Source organism: Labeo rohita, chromosome 18 (genome assembly GCF_022985175.1).
Source record: "Labeo rohita strain BAU-BD-2019 chromosome 18, IGBB_LRoh.1.0, whole genome shotgun sequence".
NCBI lineage: Eukaryota > Metazoa > Chordata > Actinopteri > Cypriniformes > Cyprinidae > Labeo > Labeo rohita.
The window spans coordinates 16,157,214-16,174,722 of NC_066886.1; the positions used below are offsets into that span (position 1 = coordinate 16,157,214).

Sequence of the window (17,509 nt, forward strand, 5' to 3'; positions counted from 1 at the left end):
GTTTGAGAGGTGTGGCCGATATACACAGAGCTTTCAGAAGTCGGTCCAGGCACGTCAGAACTGTGAGCGTGCCCTGTGTGTGTTTGCGCATGAAAGGCCTGAAGTGTCTGTGATCTTCCCTTGCGATTCTTGGCTCCACTCAGCCATTTAAAGCTGCGAGATGTACAGTACAACATTTTTGGAAGGGTTTCATATACACACACCACACGCTTTCCACATCAATCACATTTATCTTCACAGGAAGACACTTTTGAAACCAAAAATGCTTTACTTGAGGATCTTGGTATGCACGACAAAAAAAAAACATCTAGAACTTAATGGGAAGACCGCTGAAATCAGGGATCATGAAACTGTTTGTGCATTATGAAACTATTTTTGTCCCTATGACGAGTTATTTTGCTGTTTTGTTTCAATATTTCTAAATTTACTCACCCCAATGTCATCCAAGATGTGAATTTCTTCATTCGCAAAGAAATTAAGGGTTTTGAGGAAAACATTACAGGAATTTTCTCCATGGAGGCCAACAGTTTGAAGACAAACTCTACACAATCCCAGCCCAAAAATAAGAATCTTGCCTCACAAAATGATTTGTCATTTTCTTAAAACTAAAAAAGTATATACTTTTTAACCACAAATGCTCGTCTTGCACTAGCCCGACCTTGCACATTATGTAATGATGTTGGAAAGGACACATGTGAAGTAGGCAGAAGTACCGACTAAATGCCCTTTACAAAAATGGTAAAACAACGATGTAGGATGATTTTAAGGTTGGTGGACAAAATTAGATGGAGTTAATCACCCTACCCAACCACGTTGAACCGAAGTACACGGAAGTAGGACTAACTACGTGTGACCTTTCCAACGTGATTACGTAATGTGTGAAGACATACATCACAGAGCTAGTGCAAGATGAGCATTTGCGGTTAAAAAGTATATCAATTTTAATTTTTTAAAGAAAATGACCAATCGTTTGGCTAGATAAGACCTTTATTCCTCGGCTGGGATTGTGTAGAGCCCTTTGAAGCTGCACTGAAACTGCAAAGTCAACTATATGGAGTAAAATCCTGGAACGTTTTCCTCAAAAACCTTCATTTCTTTGCGACTGAAGAAAGAAAGACATAAACATCTCAGATGACATGGGAGCGAGTAAATTATAAGGAAGTCTAGAAGTGAACTTCTACTCTAATCCTGAACCTGTCACAAAAGCATGAAAACCATGCTTGTTCCTCATATTTTGGTTTGTACAGCATAAAGTGATCCATCTTTAAGGCACAAATGAAGACATTTTTAATGAAACCTAAGAAAAGTGACATGTTTGATGCGTGAGAACAAACCTCACTGGTTCTTGCAGAAGATTAAAAACAAGTTTGCGTGACATGAGAACATCCCTCAGTGTTTTTCTAATGTTGAGAAATATAAAGCGTTTGTGTCATCTCATGAAGTGATTTTGTTTTTTCAGAAGGCGTGGATTACACTGTTCGATTCATCTGGATTAATTTTAAGAGGTGTTTAAACTTTCTGAAAAGTCAAAGTTTTGTTGGAATGGACTTTCAATGGAGACACAGAAATCTCTCAGGTTGAAAATATCTTCATTTGTGTTTCGAAGATGAATGAAAGTCTTAAGGATTTGGAACGACAAGTTTTTACAAGGTTCATTACTAATTTATTAATTTACTCACCCCCTTGTCATTCAAGATGTTCATGTTTTTCTTTCTTCAGTCGTAAAGAAATGTTTTTTTTAAGGAAAACATTTCAGGAATTATCTCCATATATTGGACTTGTATGGAGCCTGTGAGTTTGAACTTCCAAAATGCAGTTTAAATGCAGCTTCAAAGAGCTCTAAATGATCCCAGCCGAGGAAGAAGGGTCTTCATTTGCATGAGCAATAAATGTTTTGTTCATTGTTCGTTCACATTAGTTAGTAACTAATGTTAACAAATGACACCTTATTGTGAAGTGTTACCAAAAACCCACTTTGACAACATAAACACAAATTGCAATTCTTATACATTGCATTACGTACAGTAAGTAACTGGTGACCAACTCCTTTTATGTACTTGCCAAAGCAACTTTTTACATTTGGCTCTAAGCAAATTTTGAGCCCTGGCTAAGCTCACACTATTATTTTAAAAAAAGACATTAAAAAGCATATCCTCCCTGCTCTTGCAAGGACCTTGTCAAAGACGGCCTGGCAAGAGCGTGCAGAAAACAGCAAACAGCTCTGCCAGTCAAAACACTGGGCCCCAGACAAGACAGGCACTCGGGTCTCTGTGCACGTTGGCGAGCACGTCACATCTGGATGAAAGAATCGGCGTGTGCCCTTTCATTCACACGTGGGACAGCTCCCCCCACACCGCCTCTGCTGCCAGAGACTCTCGGCGTTCTACGCTCATTCCTCTTATTGTCATTCTAATTAGCTTTCAAGAAGGAAAAAAAGCCAAGCTCGCACACACACACACACACACACACACACAGAGGCCCTGGCTTGGACAAGCACAGAAACTAACAGAGACACTCAACCACAAATGACCACATTTCACAGGTCCCAAGACAAATTTTAGTCTAGGTGTGCACTTCCTCGACCTCGGATCCAGTGAGTAATCTATGCCATTGAGGACACTCTGAATACATACAGACATGTATTTAGACTAATTTCTCTGAGACATCACCACACTCTCATGTACACACACTCAACGGAGGTGCGAGATAGAGAACTGCTGAACCCCAGTGAGAGAAATGAGAGGATCAGGTTGAGACAATCACAGCAATGACGAGAGGGACAGACGGGTGGGGGAAGCTAAACCTTCACACACACTTAGCATGAGAACATCTCAGAGAGAAAACGTTTTACCCCCCACCTCCCAACACAAAGTAATGCCACAGAACACACACACACATACTCAGAAAACCTTTAAGGAAGGCATAAATACATGCTGCTGTTGGACCGTATGCTCAAAGTCATAAACAGGTGTTTTTTGTTTTATTTTCTGAATTTATCTTAATTTTGATATAGTTTTTTTTTGTGTGAAAATGCCTAGGTAGTAACTGTCATTATATATACATTTACACAGTTTACACACACCTTGCAAAATCTGCAAAATCTGCAAAATGTTAATTATTTTACCAAAACAAGAGGGACCATATAAAATGCATGTTATTTTTTATTTAGCACTGACCTGAACAAGATATTTCACATAAATATAATAGCTGAATTTATAAAAATTACCCTGTTCAAGTGTTTACATACGCTTGATTCTAAATACTGTATAGTTATCTGAATGATTCACAGCTGTGTTTTATGTGTGTGTGTGTGTTTAGTGATAGCTGAAAAAAACCAAAGAGTTTGTGGGACCTGAAGGATTTTTCTGAAGAACAGCGGACAGTTTAACTGTTCAGGACAAACAAGGAAGGAATACATGAACTATCACTAAACAAACAAACAAAAAAAAGATCATTCAGTTAACAACAAAGTATTAAGAATCAAGGGTATGTAAACTTTTGAAAGGAGTCATTTTTATAAATTCAACTATTATTTTCTCTCCTGGACTATAGGTAAACGTCTTTTATGTGAAATACCTTTTTCAGGTCAGTACTGCATTTTGTATGATCCCTGTTATTTTGGTAAAATAATGAACATTTTGCAGATTCTGCAAGGTGTATGTAAACTTTTGACTTCAACTGTATTTCGGGAAAAAAAAAAAGTCTCATTAAAAGTCCACCAAATCTAAATCTAAGTTTTACAAATATACTTTAATATTGTTTTGACATGGTTAGTTCAGACTTTTAAATGTCAAATAAGAAGACCGAATAATTAGCCTCTTTTTTATGCTCTTTTTTTGTTCTTCATCAAACTTCATCTACCCTGAATATGGTCTACTCAATATGTAAGAAAAATTACTTTTTATTTGATGGTGATAGTGCTTGACATTTTTAGATTAACTACAACAGAATTTTATCCATGCATTGTTATCTATAGATAAACCGATGCATATTAAACAGAAAAGAACCATGTAGAAGTTTAATTTTGCAAATGGCACAAAAGTTTTTCAAAAATATATCATACCAACATGAATGCAAAAAAAAAAAAAAAAAAATCACATTTAAGGACTTGGCAAATGTGTTTTAAACTAGATTTTCCAAAGCTTTCTCTTTTTCATCACAGACATCCATCATTCTCAGACATACTAATTTGTCACTGACCCATAAAAGAATTATGAAAATTGCGCAACGCAACTTGCAGTGCACGGTTGTGCATAATAATATGCTCGCTTAATTTAATATGCTCTCTCACTTATGGCCATGTTTTAGTCTCTCGATTAATATAAGATCATAAAAACGTATGTATAATACAAGCATTACAAAAAAAAAAAGTCAGATATAGCTTGTCAAACTGCAGGACACTGCCGTTACTCCTTTATATTTTACTCTCTGAGAACCACTTCTGTTTATTGAGACAGACATCTATATTTGTAGCCTCTGGATAACTAATTTTGTGTAGCAAAAATCCAATTACCAAAAGAAAATGAGGCTGCATGATGTGAAATCCCAGTCTTTGAGAATCCAAACTGAACCCGAACATCCCTAGTGACGCCATCAAAAGCATTCAGATTCCATAAATCCTCCAGGATTGGGGATCACTCGCTGCAATATGAAAGGAATTTTACTACTCTAAACATTTTTTCTTGTGTTATTTCTTGCTAGTTGCATCATCCTCCTCCACAGATGGAGAGAATCGAGCAAATTAAAGCTCCCCATCTGTAAAAACCCAATGATGGCTAAATTATTTGTTAAGTGCCACATGAGCGCACGTTATCAAGACACTGTCAGTGGAACAAGTCCTCCACAAATGGAAAATTCTGTCATCATTTAGCCACCCTTGTGTCGTTCCAAATATGTACACATTTCTTTCTTCTGTGGAACACAAAAGAAGATATTTTGAAGAATGTTGGTGAACAAACAATTTTAGGTCTACAGAAATCAGCAGTCGGATTTCAATCCAAAGTTGTGGATTTAATATTCCAGACAAAATTGGAATATCACCTAGTCAAAGAGAACATCACTTCCTGATAACTGGCACTAAATATCACTAAGAAAAGTAGAAGAAGCCACTGAATGTAATAATTTTCATATATAATAAATTACTTGCGCCTCAGACATATTCACAAAATGTGTTTCCATCTCCCATTATTAAAACTGTTTTGCTCACTGATGCATGGGGGGGTGAAAACTTTTGAACAGAATGAAGATGTGTACATTTTTCTTATTTTGCCTAAATATCATAGTTTTTTTTTTCCATTAAGTACTGCTCTTCAGAAGCTACTTTATGTTTTCCAGAAGACAAAATAAGTTAAATTTCTTTCTGAAGCATCAGTGAGCATTTGAACCTTCTGTAATAGTTGCATGAGTCCCTCAGTTGTCTTCAGTGTGAAAAGATGGATCTCAAAAATGACATGTGAAAATGTGCTGAAAAAACAAAGAATTTGTGGGACCTAAAGGATTTTTCTGAAGAAAAGCCAGCTATTATTTAATGTGAAATAGCTTACTCAGATAAGTACTAAAAAAAAATAATAATAATAACAACAAGCAATTTGTATGATCCCTGTTATTTTTGTAAAATAATTACCATTTTGCGGATTCTGCAAGGTGTATGAAAACTTTTGACTTAAACTGTAACTCAAATTCTTTCGAGTTCCACAACAGAAAGAAAGTGATACAGGGGTTGGACTGACATAAATGCTGACAGAATTTCCATTTTCGGTGTACCATCTCCTCAAGATAGTGGAAAATGGCAGTTGACAATCCTCAGCAGGGCACTTCCTGACTTTTCCACGTTGCACCTCGAAAAACTGGAGACAAGCCAGGACAAGGTTTATGGGAATTCCCTGGTACTGGGGAGCCCTCCTGCAGGTGGACGAAAATTACCTGGCTAAGCAGGACCAGAAATGGGAATGTGCATCTCCCAAGTGCTGTTCAAAGATATCCATCCATTATAAAACTATGATACCCCATATTATATCAAACCTGAGTGAAGTGAAAGCATCCTGAGGTTACGGCTAATAGAATGACTGATAACGTGGTTTCAGTAGTGTGGACTTAACATCACTCCCTACCCCCAGCTGTAATAGCTTAATTTGTCACCCTGACACACATACAAACACACATGTGTGTGCACGCACACACACACTCGGCTCAAACACCTCATTAATGCCCAGCAGCCCATTATCTGAGGAGGAGGGGATGAACGGTTAAATTCAGTGCAGACAATTTGAATATGTAATGGGCTAAAGATATAATCACTAAATCTAATTCGACAATTAGAACGGATTCCAGTTTTACACACTTGACACAACTACTCCAATTTTAAAGGGGAAAGAAACTTCATTAGATCAGATATTGCGTGACTACATGTGAGAGTATTTTGCATATTATAATTGTGGAATTTGTGGGGGTCGGACGATGCTTTAGGAGACACGGCGGCCATGGTTATCCCCCTCCTTGTCGCAGGTCTTTCATGTCTGCACTGAGACAACAGGCATAGAGACACAAGAGGCTCCCTTGGGTTTACCAACACCCCCACCTCTTCCCAGAGCTCTTGACAAAGCCTTTCCAGTCGCCAGTCTGACCCAGTAACCTGGCGAGCAGCTCGGGGGTGTTGAGTAGCCTCTCCCGGGCTTCCGACCGCAAGCACAGTCCGCCGTTTGTGTGCGGAGCGAGTGCCTATCCTGTCCCGCTTCTGGATCAGACGGGGCTGATTGTGGCAAGCAGACGCTGATGGGGAGGTGTGCTACGGCTGAATGTGCTAATCCGGTTAGACACAGGCATCTTTCTTTACAGTCGTTTCACTGGAATGCACCCCCTACCCAAAATCCACCTAGGTCGTACAGTGTGACCGCACGCCACTGCCAGTTTCACTAGCTGTAAATAACAATACTCTCACATAAGCCAAACCGCTGGAAAGCCAAGAATCGCATCCAAACGCTGACACTTTTCTAATTTACGGCTCATAACTGTGCTGATGAACATGCGTGCTGCTATAATTATATAAATGTTCCCAATCTGGTCGGGCAGGCCCTAAGGGTGGCGTCACTGCAAACTACAGTTCCTTCTCCATTTCAGGCGATGGTTTCAGAGCTCATAAAATATTGCGAGACCATGCAGGCGACTGAGGGGTGCCGTGAGTTTTTTGCTGCACGACTCGACAATCAGGTCTAATTAAAGCATTGCAATTTTTAGGCATCAGGAGGGGTGAGGAAAAACACATTCATCTTACCCCCTGGTTCCCCTTGAAGCAAATTGCCGGCTGATTTGGTAAGGACCCCTGGGGACAGAATAAAAAAGGTAGAAGAGGTTGGTTAGCATCTATTATTATTATATAAAGGATTAGAGAGCAAAGATGAAATCTTGGAAATGAATAATCTCCAGCTGAATTTCTAGGCTGGAACCCTCAAAATGCATTTCAGACCCGGGAGATAAAATTAAAGTTGTTTTTAGAACTGGAACCAAACTTGTGAAATGCACCACAACTATTAATTCATATACCGTGAAAGTTGCGAAAAAATTATATTTTTTTAAGTAACAAACAGACTATAATATGGTAATAACATAGTAATAACACAGAAACATTCAATAATTTGACATTTTTTACCCTGGACCACAAAACCAGTATTAAGTAGCACAGGTATATTTGTATAAATAGCCAAAAATATGTTTGGTTTTCTTTTATGCCAAAAATCATTAGGGTATTAAGTAAAGATCATGTTCCATGAAGATATTTTGTAAATTTCCTACCATAAATATATCAAAACTTAATTTTTGATAGTAATATGCATTGCTAAGAACTTCATTTGGACAACTTTAAAGGCAATTTTCTCAATATTTAAATTTTTTTATCCTTTCAGATTCCAGATTTTCAAATAGTTGCATCTTGGCCAAATATTGTCCTATGTCCAATTTTTTTAAAAAAAATTACCCTTATGACTGGTTTTGTGGTCCAGGGTCACATTCGGTGCATTGACTGATTAACATAAAGTTACTGATCAGATACAATATGTTTTAAGTTGAAAAATATTAAGCTATGACTTTTATAAGCTTACGTTCCACCAAATTCATGCAGATCATAAATGAATTACGAGGGTTAACAAAAACAATGCAAATGCTACTTTCAAAACTGAAAACTCGTCTTTCCATTCCAAACCTGTGTGACTTTCTTCTACAAAACACTAAATTACACATTTTTGTCCGCACAATCAAAAACAACACAACTGGACCCCATTAACATTCACTGTATGGCCAAAAAACATTTTTCCAATGTTTTTGCTCCACAAAAGTAAGTCATGCAGGTTTGGAACGACATGAGGGTTTTCATTTTCTTAATTGTTTACCCTCAATGCCAGCATTTCCACAAGCTGTGTTTAGGTACTAACTTCGGTGAAATATCATGCCTACCTATTAGCCTCCCTTCACAGTAATTACAGTCTCCTCTTACTTGCTTGCCCCCGTTGACAGAGGCACAGTTCTCTCCTGTATTAATTCATGCAGACTGCGAGTGAGGGGGGTTGTTTCTGAGAGAATGAAAGGCTGGCTGTCACTGGCCTCTCGGCAGTGTCATGGTTCTGCTTGTGCGAGCCTAAAGATCAAGGCCGGGCTTTGCTAATCTGCACTGGAATGTGTCCGATTAATAAATCTCAACTTGAAAGACCTTACATGAGTCAATCAAATGTTATTGTGTGAGGCATGGATGAGTGTGAGGATGTTGAGTGTGTAGAAGAAGTGGGGGGTGGGACAGGGCAGACATCATGGGAAAGGCTTTTAGCCACCTTAGCACTAATTAGAACTAAAGTTAAGTTCCAAAAAAAAAAAAAAAACATTTCTAAAGGTGCTTTAGATAAAATCAAGCAGGCCTGGACATTATTCGTCCCCCACATAAAGTGTGTACAAATGGGCCTTTTATATAACCATCTCTTCTACTCAGCTTTTAACATTCATCCAACGTCCAGAAACATTAACGGCATATACGAAACAGACTCATTCACATCACTAACGTAAATTGCTGAGACACAACCATGGACAAAAAAAAACAAAAAACTGAGGCTTCCCTGAGCATAGCTCGAAACCATTAAGCAAGGTCAAAAGATACCACTTATTATCTTCAAGGTACAGCTGGAGCTTTGGTCAACAAGCATGTTTATCTATTATGGATGTTAGAGGGAGAGGTCGAAATGTCACCCTACACATACAACACAGCTCAAGTTGCTTATTAAAAAATACAGGCTTATAGGTTCTGCGTTTGCTGTCATGTGGTCGGATTAGTGGCTAAACATTACTGAAGGGGGTGGTGGTGCTGCTGCTGCTGTAGCTAACTTGAACTTTGTTTTTTACATTCTGGTGCAGTGAAAGCTTATAGGAACATAATGAGCACAGTTCAGAGGAGGACACTGAGGTATCTAATGACCTGACTTGACCGTGTCTTTGGTATTAATATGATGAATGATCTTGTTGTTGTTGTTTTTCTTTCTTCCGACCTCATTTGTATTTGATAAACATTCTAATATGCAAACCAAAACCCATCATATGTTTGACTTGACCACAAAGCTATAGCGTGACCATAAACTGTCAATACTTCTTATTAACTTAACATCTGAATTTTACAAAGTATAATGCAAATACAAAACAGAGGAATTTATAGCAGAGGGCATTTTTGTTTCACTGCATGTTAAGGCATTTTTACTGTAAATTTCTGACACTGACAGACTGCCTGCTGTATTGTTGTGACTTAAGTTACTGAGTGAAACCGTTCAGGTAAATGAAACGGGGCAGTTATAAATAACTTGTACACTTGCTGACAAAAACATATAGTTGTCAGAAAAATTCCCCCAACCCCAAAAGATTATTTTGACCACCGTATTTATTTCTACTTTTCACACTTTCTGCTACGTCACATATGATTGACAATAGAACATTCATTATCGAGCTCCTGTTGCAAGCGCTAGGAAGTCTTCTCGTGTTCTGATTGGGTCAAACGACATTCTACACCGCCTGACTGACCAATGAGCGATGGCATCGGGACGGCGTCCAAGCGTTTAAAGGACTGACAACAATACGACAGAGCACGCCAACAAAAACACACCTTTATCGTCCAATCATCTACAAGAAGCGCTTGGGTTGAGGTGAAGCTAACTGGCCAAGTGCCCCGTCCAGCTGGCGTACACGTTTTACCGCTGGGATATTATTGATATTACTGGAATCTGTGCTGTCGCGCCGACGGTGACAATGAGAAATGTATTGATTACTTAACGGCGTTTAACTGACAAGGAATTACCGTTTACGTGAGGCGAAAATGACATTTAAAAGGATAGTTCGTCCAAAATAAATTCTGTTATATTATACTCAACCGCATGCTGTTTAAAACCCGCCGGACTTTCTTTCTTCCACGGAACGCAGAAGGAGATTTTATTTACAATGTTACCGACTGACAGCCTCAAGTCCCATTCATGTTGTATTTCATACAAATAAACAATGAAAGTGAATGGGGACTGACGCTGTCACTCTATAGAACATCTTCCTTTTGTGTTCTGCGGAAAATACAAAGTCGTAGAGATTTGTAACAACATATATAAGGATTTAAACATCATTTCAGATGCCGAGCAGCTGGCATACGCTTATTTAAGTTAACCAATAGTTTATAGTTGAAGAACTAATTATAAACTTAATCTTAAACACCACCTAAAGAAACAATACGAGGTTACATGCGCTTTTAATCTGGTTTGCTAAACCTGTGCAGCAAATTGAAATGTTACTCTCGAATATGAGTCAATAAAATATTTACAGGGAAATGAAAAAAACAGCTCGGCGACTATTTAAATTGCTAAATGCTACTCAACGTTTATAGTTCATAAGATCGAGCTTGAGCCTTGAGCCCCTCTCAGACCGTAAGATCCCCGTGAGTGTTATGAGTAAAAAAACAATTTTCATCTTCAGTTTAAAATGACAGTAATTATAAGTAACGCAGTGTTTAGCATTAAGTGTCATGTTGCATTTCGTATCATTTGTCAGAAAAAATAAAGCGGCGACTTTGAATCTAAAGAGGAAGACAGGAGATTTCGCAAAGCCAATTCCAACTGGCTTAACGCAAAAATAACACGGTTGATATTTTCTTTTGTTTTGTAACAGCTAAAACAACAAATAAGCAAAACTAAATACAAGCGAACTTTAACGCAACAGTAACAACTGGATGTGTCCGATTTTCTTCCTGTTACTAACGTTATCTGTCCCTGGCAAGACAGCATATGGCACTTAAAGCGACGGACTCTGGGTAAACAAATTAACACTTTACAAACAACTAACGGGAGGAAATGTTTTGAAGTTCTGAGTTCTGAACTTTTCTTTCTGTCCCACTGAGGTCAGTGGAGCAAATAAACACTTGCGAAATACATTCAAACGCGTTACCTTGAGATTCTTATAAGCTTCCAGCGTCCGGATGGCGGTGTCGGTTAGCTTGACGTGAAAAATGGTTTTGTTGGGAATGCTTTTATTAATCTTTCCACAGGAGAGTCCATACCGATGCTCCTGTCTCAACGCTGCCATGTCTGGAACTGAGGTGAACTGGCGACATTCTAGTCCAAACGTCACTCTCCGCTGGGCGGGGTTACGGGAGAGCGTTGTGGGGACGTCATAGACACACACGCACACACACACACGCACGTACGCACAAACAATAATCTTATGTTTTTGAGAATTATACGTAGTAGTGTAACTCAGCTTATTAGGATGATGGTGACATAATAAAGTTGGATTTAGTGTATGACAAGGAATGTAATAATGAAAAAATCCTAGTTCTATTGGACAGCCTGTGCTGAGAATATTAAACATGACTTTTATTCGTAAGTTGTGTATTTCACAAAAAAATCAGTTTAAAATACTAAATAAGATATATCCTGGAAGCTGTCAGGTTTCCAAATATGTGAATGTCCATTGCACCTGCTCAGTATGTGGAAGTAAAGACAGTAAATGAAGCATTAATCAATGTTCTGTGTTACACTACCACCCGAAAGTTTGTGAAAAGTACGATTTTTAATGGGTTTTTTTTCCTTACGCTCACCAAGCCTGCATTTATTTGATCCAAAGTACAGCAAAACAGTAAAATTTTGAAATATTTTTACTATTCAAAATAACTGTTTTCTATTTTAATATATTTTAGAACGTAATTTATTCCTGTGATTTCAAAGCTGAATTTTAGCATCATCACCCCAGTCGCATGATCCCTCAGAATCATTCTAATATTCTGATTTGCGGCTCAAAAAAAACTATTATTATTATTATTGTTGTTGTTGTTGTTGTTGTTAGTATTATTATAATGTTGAAAAGAGATTTTTTTCAGGTTTCTTTGATGAATAGAAAGTACAGAAAAACAGCATTTATCTGAAATAGAAATATTTTGTAACATTATAAATGTCTTTATCATCACTTTTGATCAATTTAAAACATCCTTGCTAAATAAAAGTAATTTCTATTTTTCTTTCCCAAAAAAAGCTTTTGAATGGTATTGTGTATAAAGTTTAAAAAGCTTTTTATTTCAGATAAATGCTGATATTTGGATCTTTCTATTCATCAAAGAATCCTAAAAAATGTACTCAACTGTTTTAAATATTATTAATAATAATAATAAATGTTTCTTAAACAGTAAATCAGAATATTAGAATGATTTCTGAAGGATCATGTGACGCTGAAGACTGGAGTTATGATGCTAAAAAATACTTTTTAGTTTTTGCTGTACTTTGGATCAAATAAATGCAGGCTTGGTGAGCAGAAAAACATGTTTAAAAAACATTAAAAATCGTACTGTTCAAAAACTTTTGACTGCTAGTGTATATGACCCTGCAAAATCAAAATTGTAAAGAACAAAAAACTTGCACAACTTGGTTAAGATATTTAACTGGCAAAACAATTTAGCAAAAAGGCAAACTACAGCTTATCATGGAATGTAAGTTTTTATTTATTTATTTATTTATTTTATTTTATTTTTTTTTTACTATGCAAAATGTATAGGAAAAACAAAAAGCTGACCGAAAATTGAAAGCAATATAATCAGTTATTTCTATAATTCTAAAGAAAATATAATGACATTAACATTAGGTTGGTCCTGCCTTGTTTTTACAGCAGTCATTCTTCAGGGCAGTACTCAATAAGTTTCGTGCATGTGTCATATGTCTTTGTATGACACAGTTCGTCATGTTTGCATTATTACAAATGAAACAAGCATTTACATTAGTTTTACACATTAGCTTACAAACTCCCTAACAAAGAAAGGTTTGAATAAAGGGTGAAGATTTTATTTTTCTAGGCAAGATTTTACATTTGGCCACTACTGTACATTCGCAATTCCTCACTTGTTAACTGAAACAGACTAACTTCCTAAATACTTGTAAAGGTATGCAGTCTTACAAATGTAACAATGTAATGTAAATTGTGTGTGTGTGTGTGTGTGTGTGTACTTGTTTTTGCTACATTGTGGGGACCAAATGTCCCCACAAGGATAGTAAAACCTGAAATTTTTGACATTGTGGGGAATGTTAAAAAATTATTAAAAATAGTAAATGGTGTTTATCTGAAAGTGTAACGATGCAAACATGTTTTCTGTGAGGGCTAGGTTTAGGGTTAGGGTTGGGTTAGGGGATAGACAATATCGTTTGGTCAGTATAAAAACTATAGAAGTCTATGGAAAGTCCCCACAATTCACAAAAACAAACATGTGTGAGAGTGTATGTATGTGTATATTACATAATTAATGTACATCTGAGCATTGAATTCATCCAAAAAGTGTATTCATGTATGAACAAAACTCTGCATGTTCTGCCTACAAATCTAATAAAATATTCCCTTGAAACCAGTCAGTTGAAAAACAACAGTTATCAGTCAAAGATAAAAAACAAACAAATATGAGTATGTCTGAGAGAAATTCATTGTAGCGGCAACTGCGAGTCTCAAAGATTACATGGTATTAAAGAAATGTTCTGTGGACAAAATGATGAGGAAAAGCTCAGACTGTCATTTTAAACTAGATTAAAATGTGCATACAGAAAAATGATTCACTTAATCTAGCCAGGCAATCATCTGCACCTTTTAAGCTTACAAACAGATGAGGTGAAATGGACAGTGAGGGGGAAAAAAACAGAGAATTTAGGTTAATTGGAAAGACATAATCCCCAACAGACAAGGTGCTTGGGCCTTTGGATTAAGGAGCTCTCTCATAGTCTCTAATGGAAACTCTACTTGCCATATGGCTGTCTGAGATACAGAGACATCTGAAGCCGACTGGACAAACAATATATGTAACCTTGGATTGTGGCTTATAAAAATGCCAAATGAGCTTCCATGTTATGTGTAAATTTACATTAAATATACAGATGCATATTAGCACTTGGCAAACAGATCCATGCCTTAAGTGACAGAGTCTTAGGAATGAATCTAAGTGCAGATTAAAGCACTTGAGATTCACTGGTGTCAGGTTCCACTTCAAATAAGATGAGCAACTTACTGAAACCTTATAGTCAACACATTGTAAATCCTGGATGGTGAATAAAATATAACTTTCAATATACTGCACATCTTATTTTCAATCAGGACTTGATTTTGTAGAGTTCGCTCTCTAAAACTACCTTCATTTCCACCTAGATTTTAATAATTGTTTGGGGATTTTACATTTGGCATTTGCAGACAATCTAGTTGCCAAGATTTCCACAATATGTGGCAATCTGCAGCTGAAAGATTTGAGCTTGCCAAGCTGATAAACAAACATGAGTCTTTTTTTACATAAAAAACCAATGAGTCATTTTAATCAGTTTTATTCAATGTCATTGTTTCAAACAACAAGTCGCTTGGTCATCAGCTTAGTGACTATTCACAAACAGAACACTACTCCACCACAGCTGTTTAAGTACCATTATAAAGCACAGGTTAAATAGGAAATCAGTCCTGTGGCCTTTTTGCTAATCTTACGCATGCCATAAACAGTGCCAACTGCCTCTAGAGAATGCAGAAAGCAAGTAAAACTCTCTAGTGTGTTTCATCTTTAGAGACAAAACCAAGATCAACATTCTCAAAGCTGCATATAAAGTCACATCCATGTACTTGTACTGAATTTTTAAGGTTGAATTTAACACACTAATGACACTGCTTAATATGTTCATGTTTCACTCAACAAGCTACCATATTTTGACATTTAAATTGAAGGACAAGCTGGCTAAATGTTATTGTTGCCAGCCAAGTGTGAGTGATTGACTGTTGTTTTTAATACGTATTTGAGCGTTTTGTGAATTTAGTAAGTGTAAAACAATCACATAGGACATTTAAAGGCTTGTCTTGTCTTGAAATTATGCATGGCTCATTGATGTTTCGTCCACACTTGGCATGTTGCAAACCTGGAAAAACCTGTTCAGGTGTTCAGAGTGTGTTATCTTCGGTCAATGCCCGTTCTCCTCATGGGAATATGGCAAAGGCTTTTCTTTGTACCTTTAAACAGTATCTAGATAAATATTTGTTTAAATTTAGTTGTGCCAACATAGTTAAAATTGGATTTGAATACACACCATAGTTTAGGCTCACTAAGTTTTTTAGTGTGCGTGTGTGTGTATGAAACTTTTATATTGTTACAATAAAATAAAATCAAACAATCAATCAATCAATCAATATATCCATCAATAAATTTCAAAATAAATGCTGTTATTTTTTACTTTCTACTGATCAAAAAAATCTTGAAAAAATAGTAATATTATTATTTTTAAATGATTTCTGATTGTGTGACACTGAAGACTAAAAATTCAGCATTGACATGACAGGAATAAATTACATTTTAAATGAAAGCTGCAAGCAGCATTGAAAGGGGCCCCGCACCTGGGGTCACCGCCACCCGGTGGTTTTAGGAAAACAGTGAACAGTAAGCAATATGCATTTGAAGTGGTAAATATAGGAGAAATATGTCAGTCAGTTATATGTGCCAAACTTCCTGCCATAGACTATAGACTATGACTATAATCAAATATTGGCATGTAGATCTTTAGGCCAGACTTTTATCAAACATATGAAGTTTGGTGCAGACTGAACATGGTATGTTTGCGTGTAAAGCATGACATATCCTGTCACCAACAGGTGGCGCTATGATTATAACTGAATATTGGCCTTTGGATGTCTCGAGGCCAGGACTCTTACTAAACATGCAGTTTGGTGCAGATCGGACATTGCATGTTTAAGTTAGTGTAAAACAAGTCATTTCCTGTTGTCAGCAGGTGGCGCTATGATTATGACGAAATATTGGTGTTTAGATGTGTTTAGGTCAGAACTCTTATCGAACATGTGAAATTTGGGGCAGATCAGACATTGTACGGCTGAGTTACAACAACTACTTTTTCCATAGCGTAACAACGTACTTTGTCACGCCGCCAACGGACACGCCCTTTAACGAAAAATCAAGATCTTCGCAGTTTAACATCATAAAGGCCTTTAGATTAGACTGACCAAATATAATGTTGTTGTCATTAAATCTTTAGGAGGAGTATGTTACAGCACAAAACGTCACTTTCTGTTGCCAGCAGGTGGCGTTATGACTATAACCGAATATGGGCATAGGCATGTGTTCAGGGCAGGACACTTATTATGTTAATTTTGGTACCAATTGGACATTGTATGCCTGAATTCTAACAACTTCCTGTTTCATTGCAAAACATCAAAGTTTGTCAGGCCGCCACGGACACGCCCTTCAACGAAAACTCAAGATTTTCGCAAAATACAAGGTCACAAATGGCTTCAGATTAGACTGACCAAATTTTGTGTTGATCTGTTTAAATCTCTAAATACAATGACTGAAAATGGCAAAAACAACATAAGAAGAAATTTCAAAATAACAGACATCCTGTTGGGTTTCGGACTTTGTACCGCAGAACTTTTTTGTAGGTATTGGTGTGTTACATGTGTCTATCGAATTTTGTACATGTATGTGAAACATAGTTCAAGGGGCACTTAATTGAAATTTTATAGGTGGCGCTATTGAGACATTTTGCCACACCCACTTCTGCAACCCATATCAGATGTAAATTGTCACCACTTTTGGCGTGTACACAAAGTTTCATGAGCCCTCAAAAATGTGATTCATTTTGGAGAAGAAGAAACTGAGCAATTCCAATAGGGTCCTCGGGCCCTAAATATAGTAAAATGTAAATAGAAATAATAATACTAAAAAAAAAAAACATCTATAATATATACCAATATTTCTGTATGTTTGATCAAATAAATTCAGCCATAGGGAGCATAAAACAGGTCAAAGAATTTTTTTTTTGTCAAATCCAAACTGCTGAATGGTAGTGTATGTTTACCAGTCCCTGAAGTCTTCTTATTGGTGGATGCATTCATGGAAACTGCATTATGGGACGACGTGATGAAGTCATTAAGAAGCTTACAGACGTTGGGGCAGATTAGATTTTGCTCTTCTAATCCAACAGATTATCACTGCACACAACTC

The 17,509-nt window shown here is 37.0% G+C and overlaps 1 protein-coding gene across 1 annotated transcript in view; it reads right to left on the reverse strand.

Moving 5' to 3' along the window:
* Nucleotides 1-11,617, reverse strand: part of LOC127180359 (RNA polymerase II elongation factor ELL2) — a 51,093-nt gene extending 39,476 nt beyond the window's left edge. The window contains exons 1-2 of the mRNA XM_051134344.1: nucleotides 11,446-11,617; nucleotides 7,271-7,318 (exon numbers count right to left, since the gene is read on the reverse strand). Coding sequence (XP_050990301.1) covers nucleotides 7,271-7,318; nucleotides 11,446-11,583 — 186 coding nt within the window. The 5' untranslated portion in view covers nucleotides 11,584-11,617. The remainder of the gene's footprint in view (nucleotides 1-7,270; nucleotides 7,319-11,445) is intronic.
* Nucleotides 11,618-17,509: the final 5,892 nt, after the last annotated feature.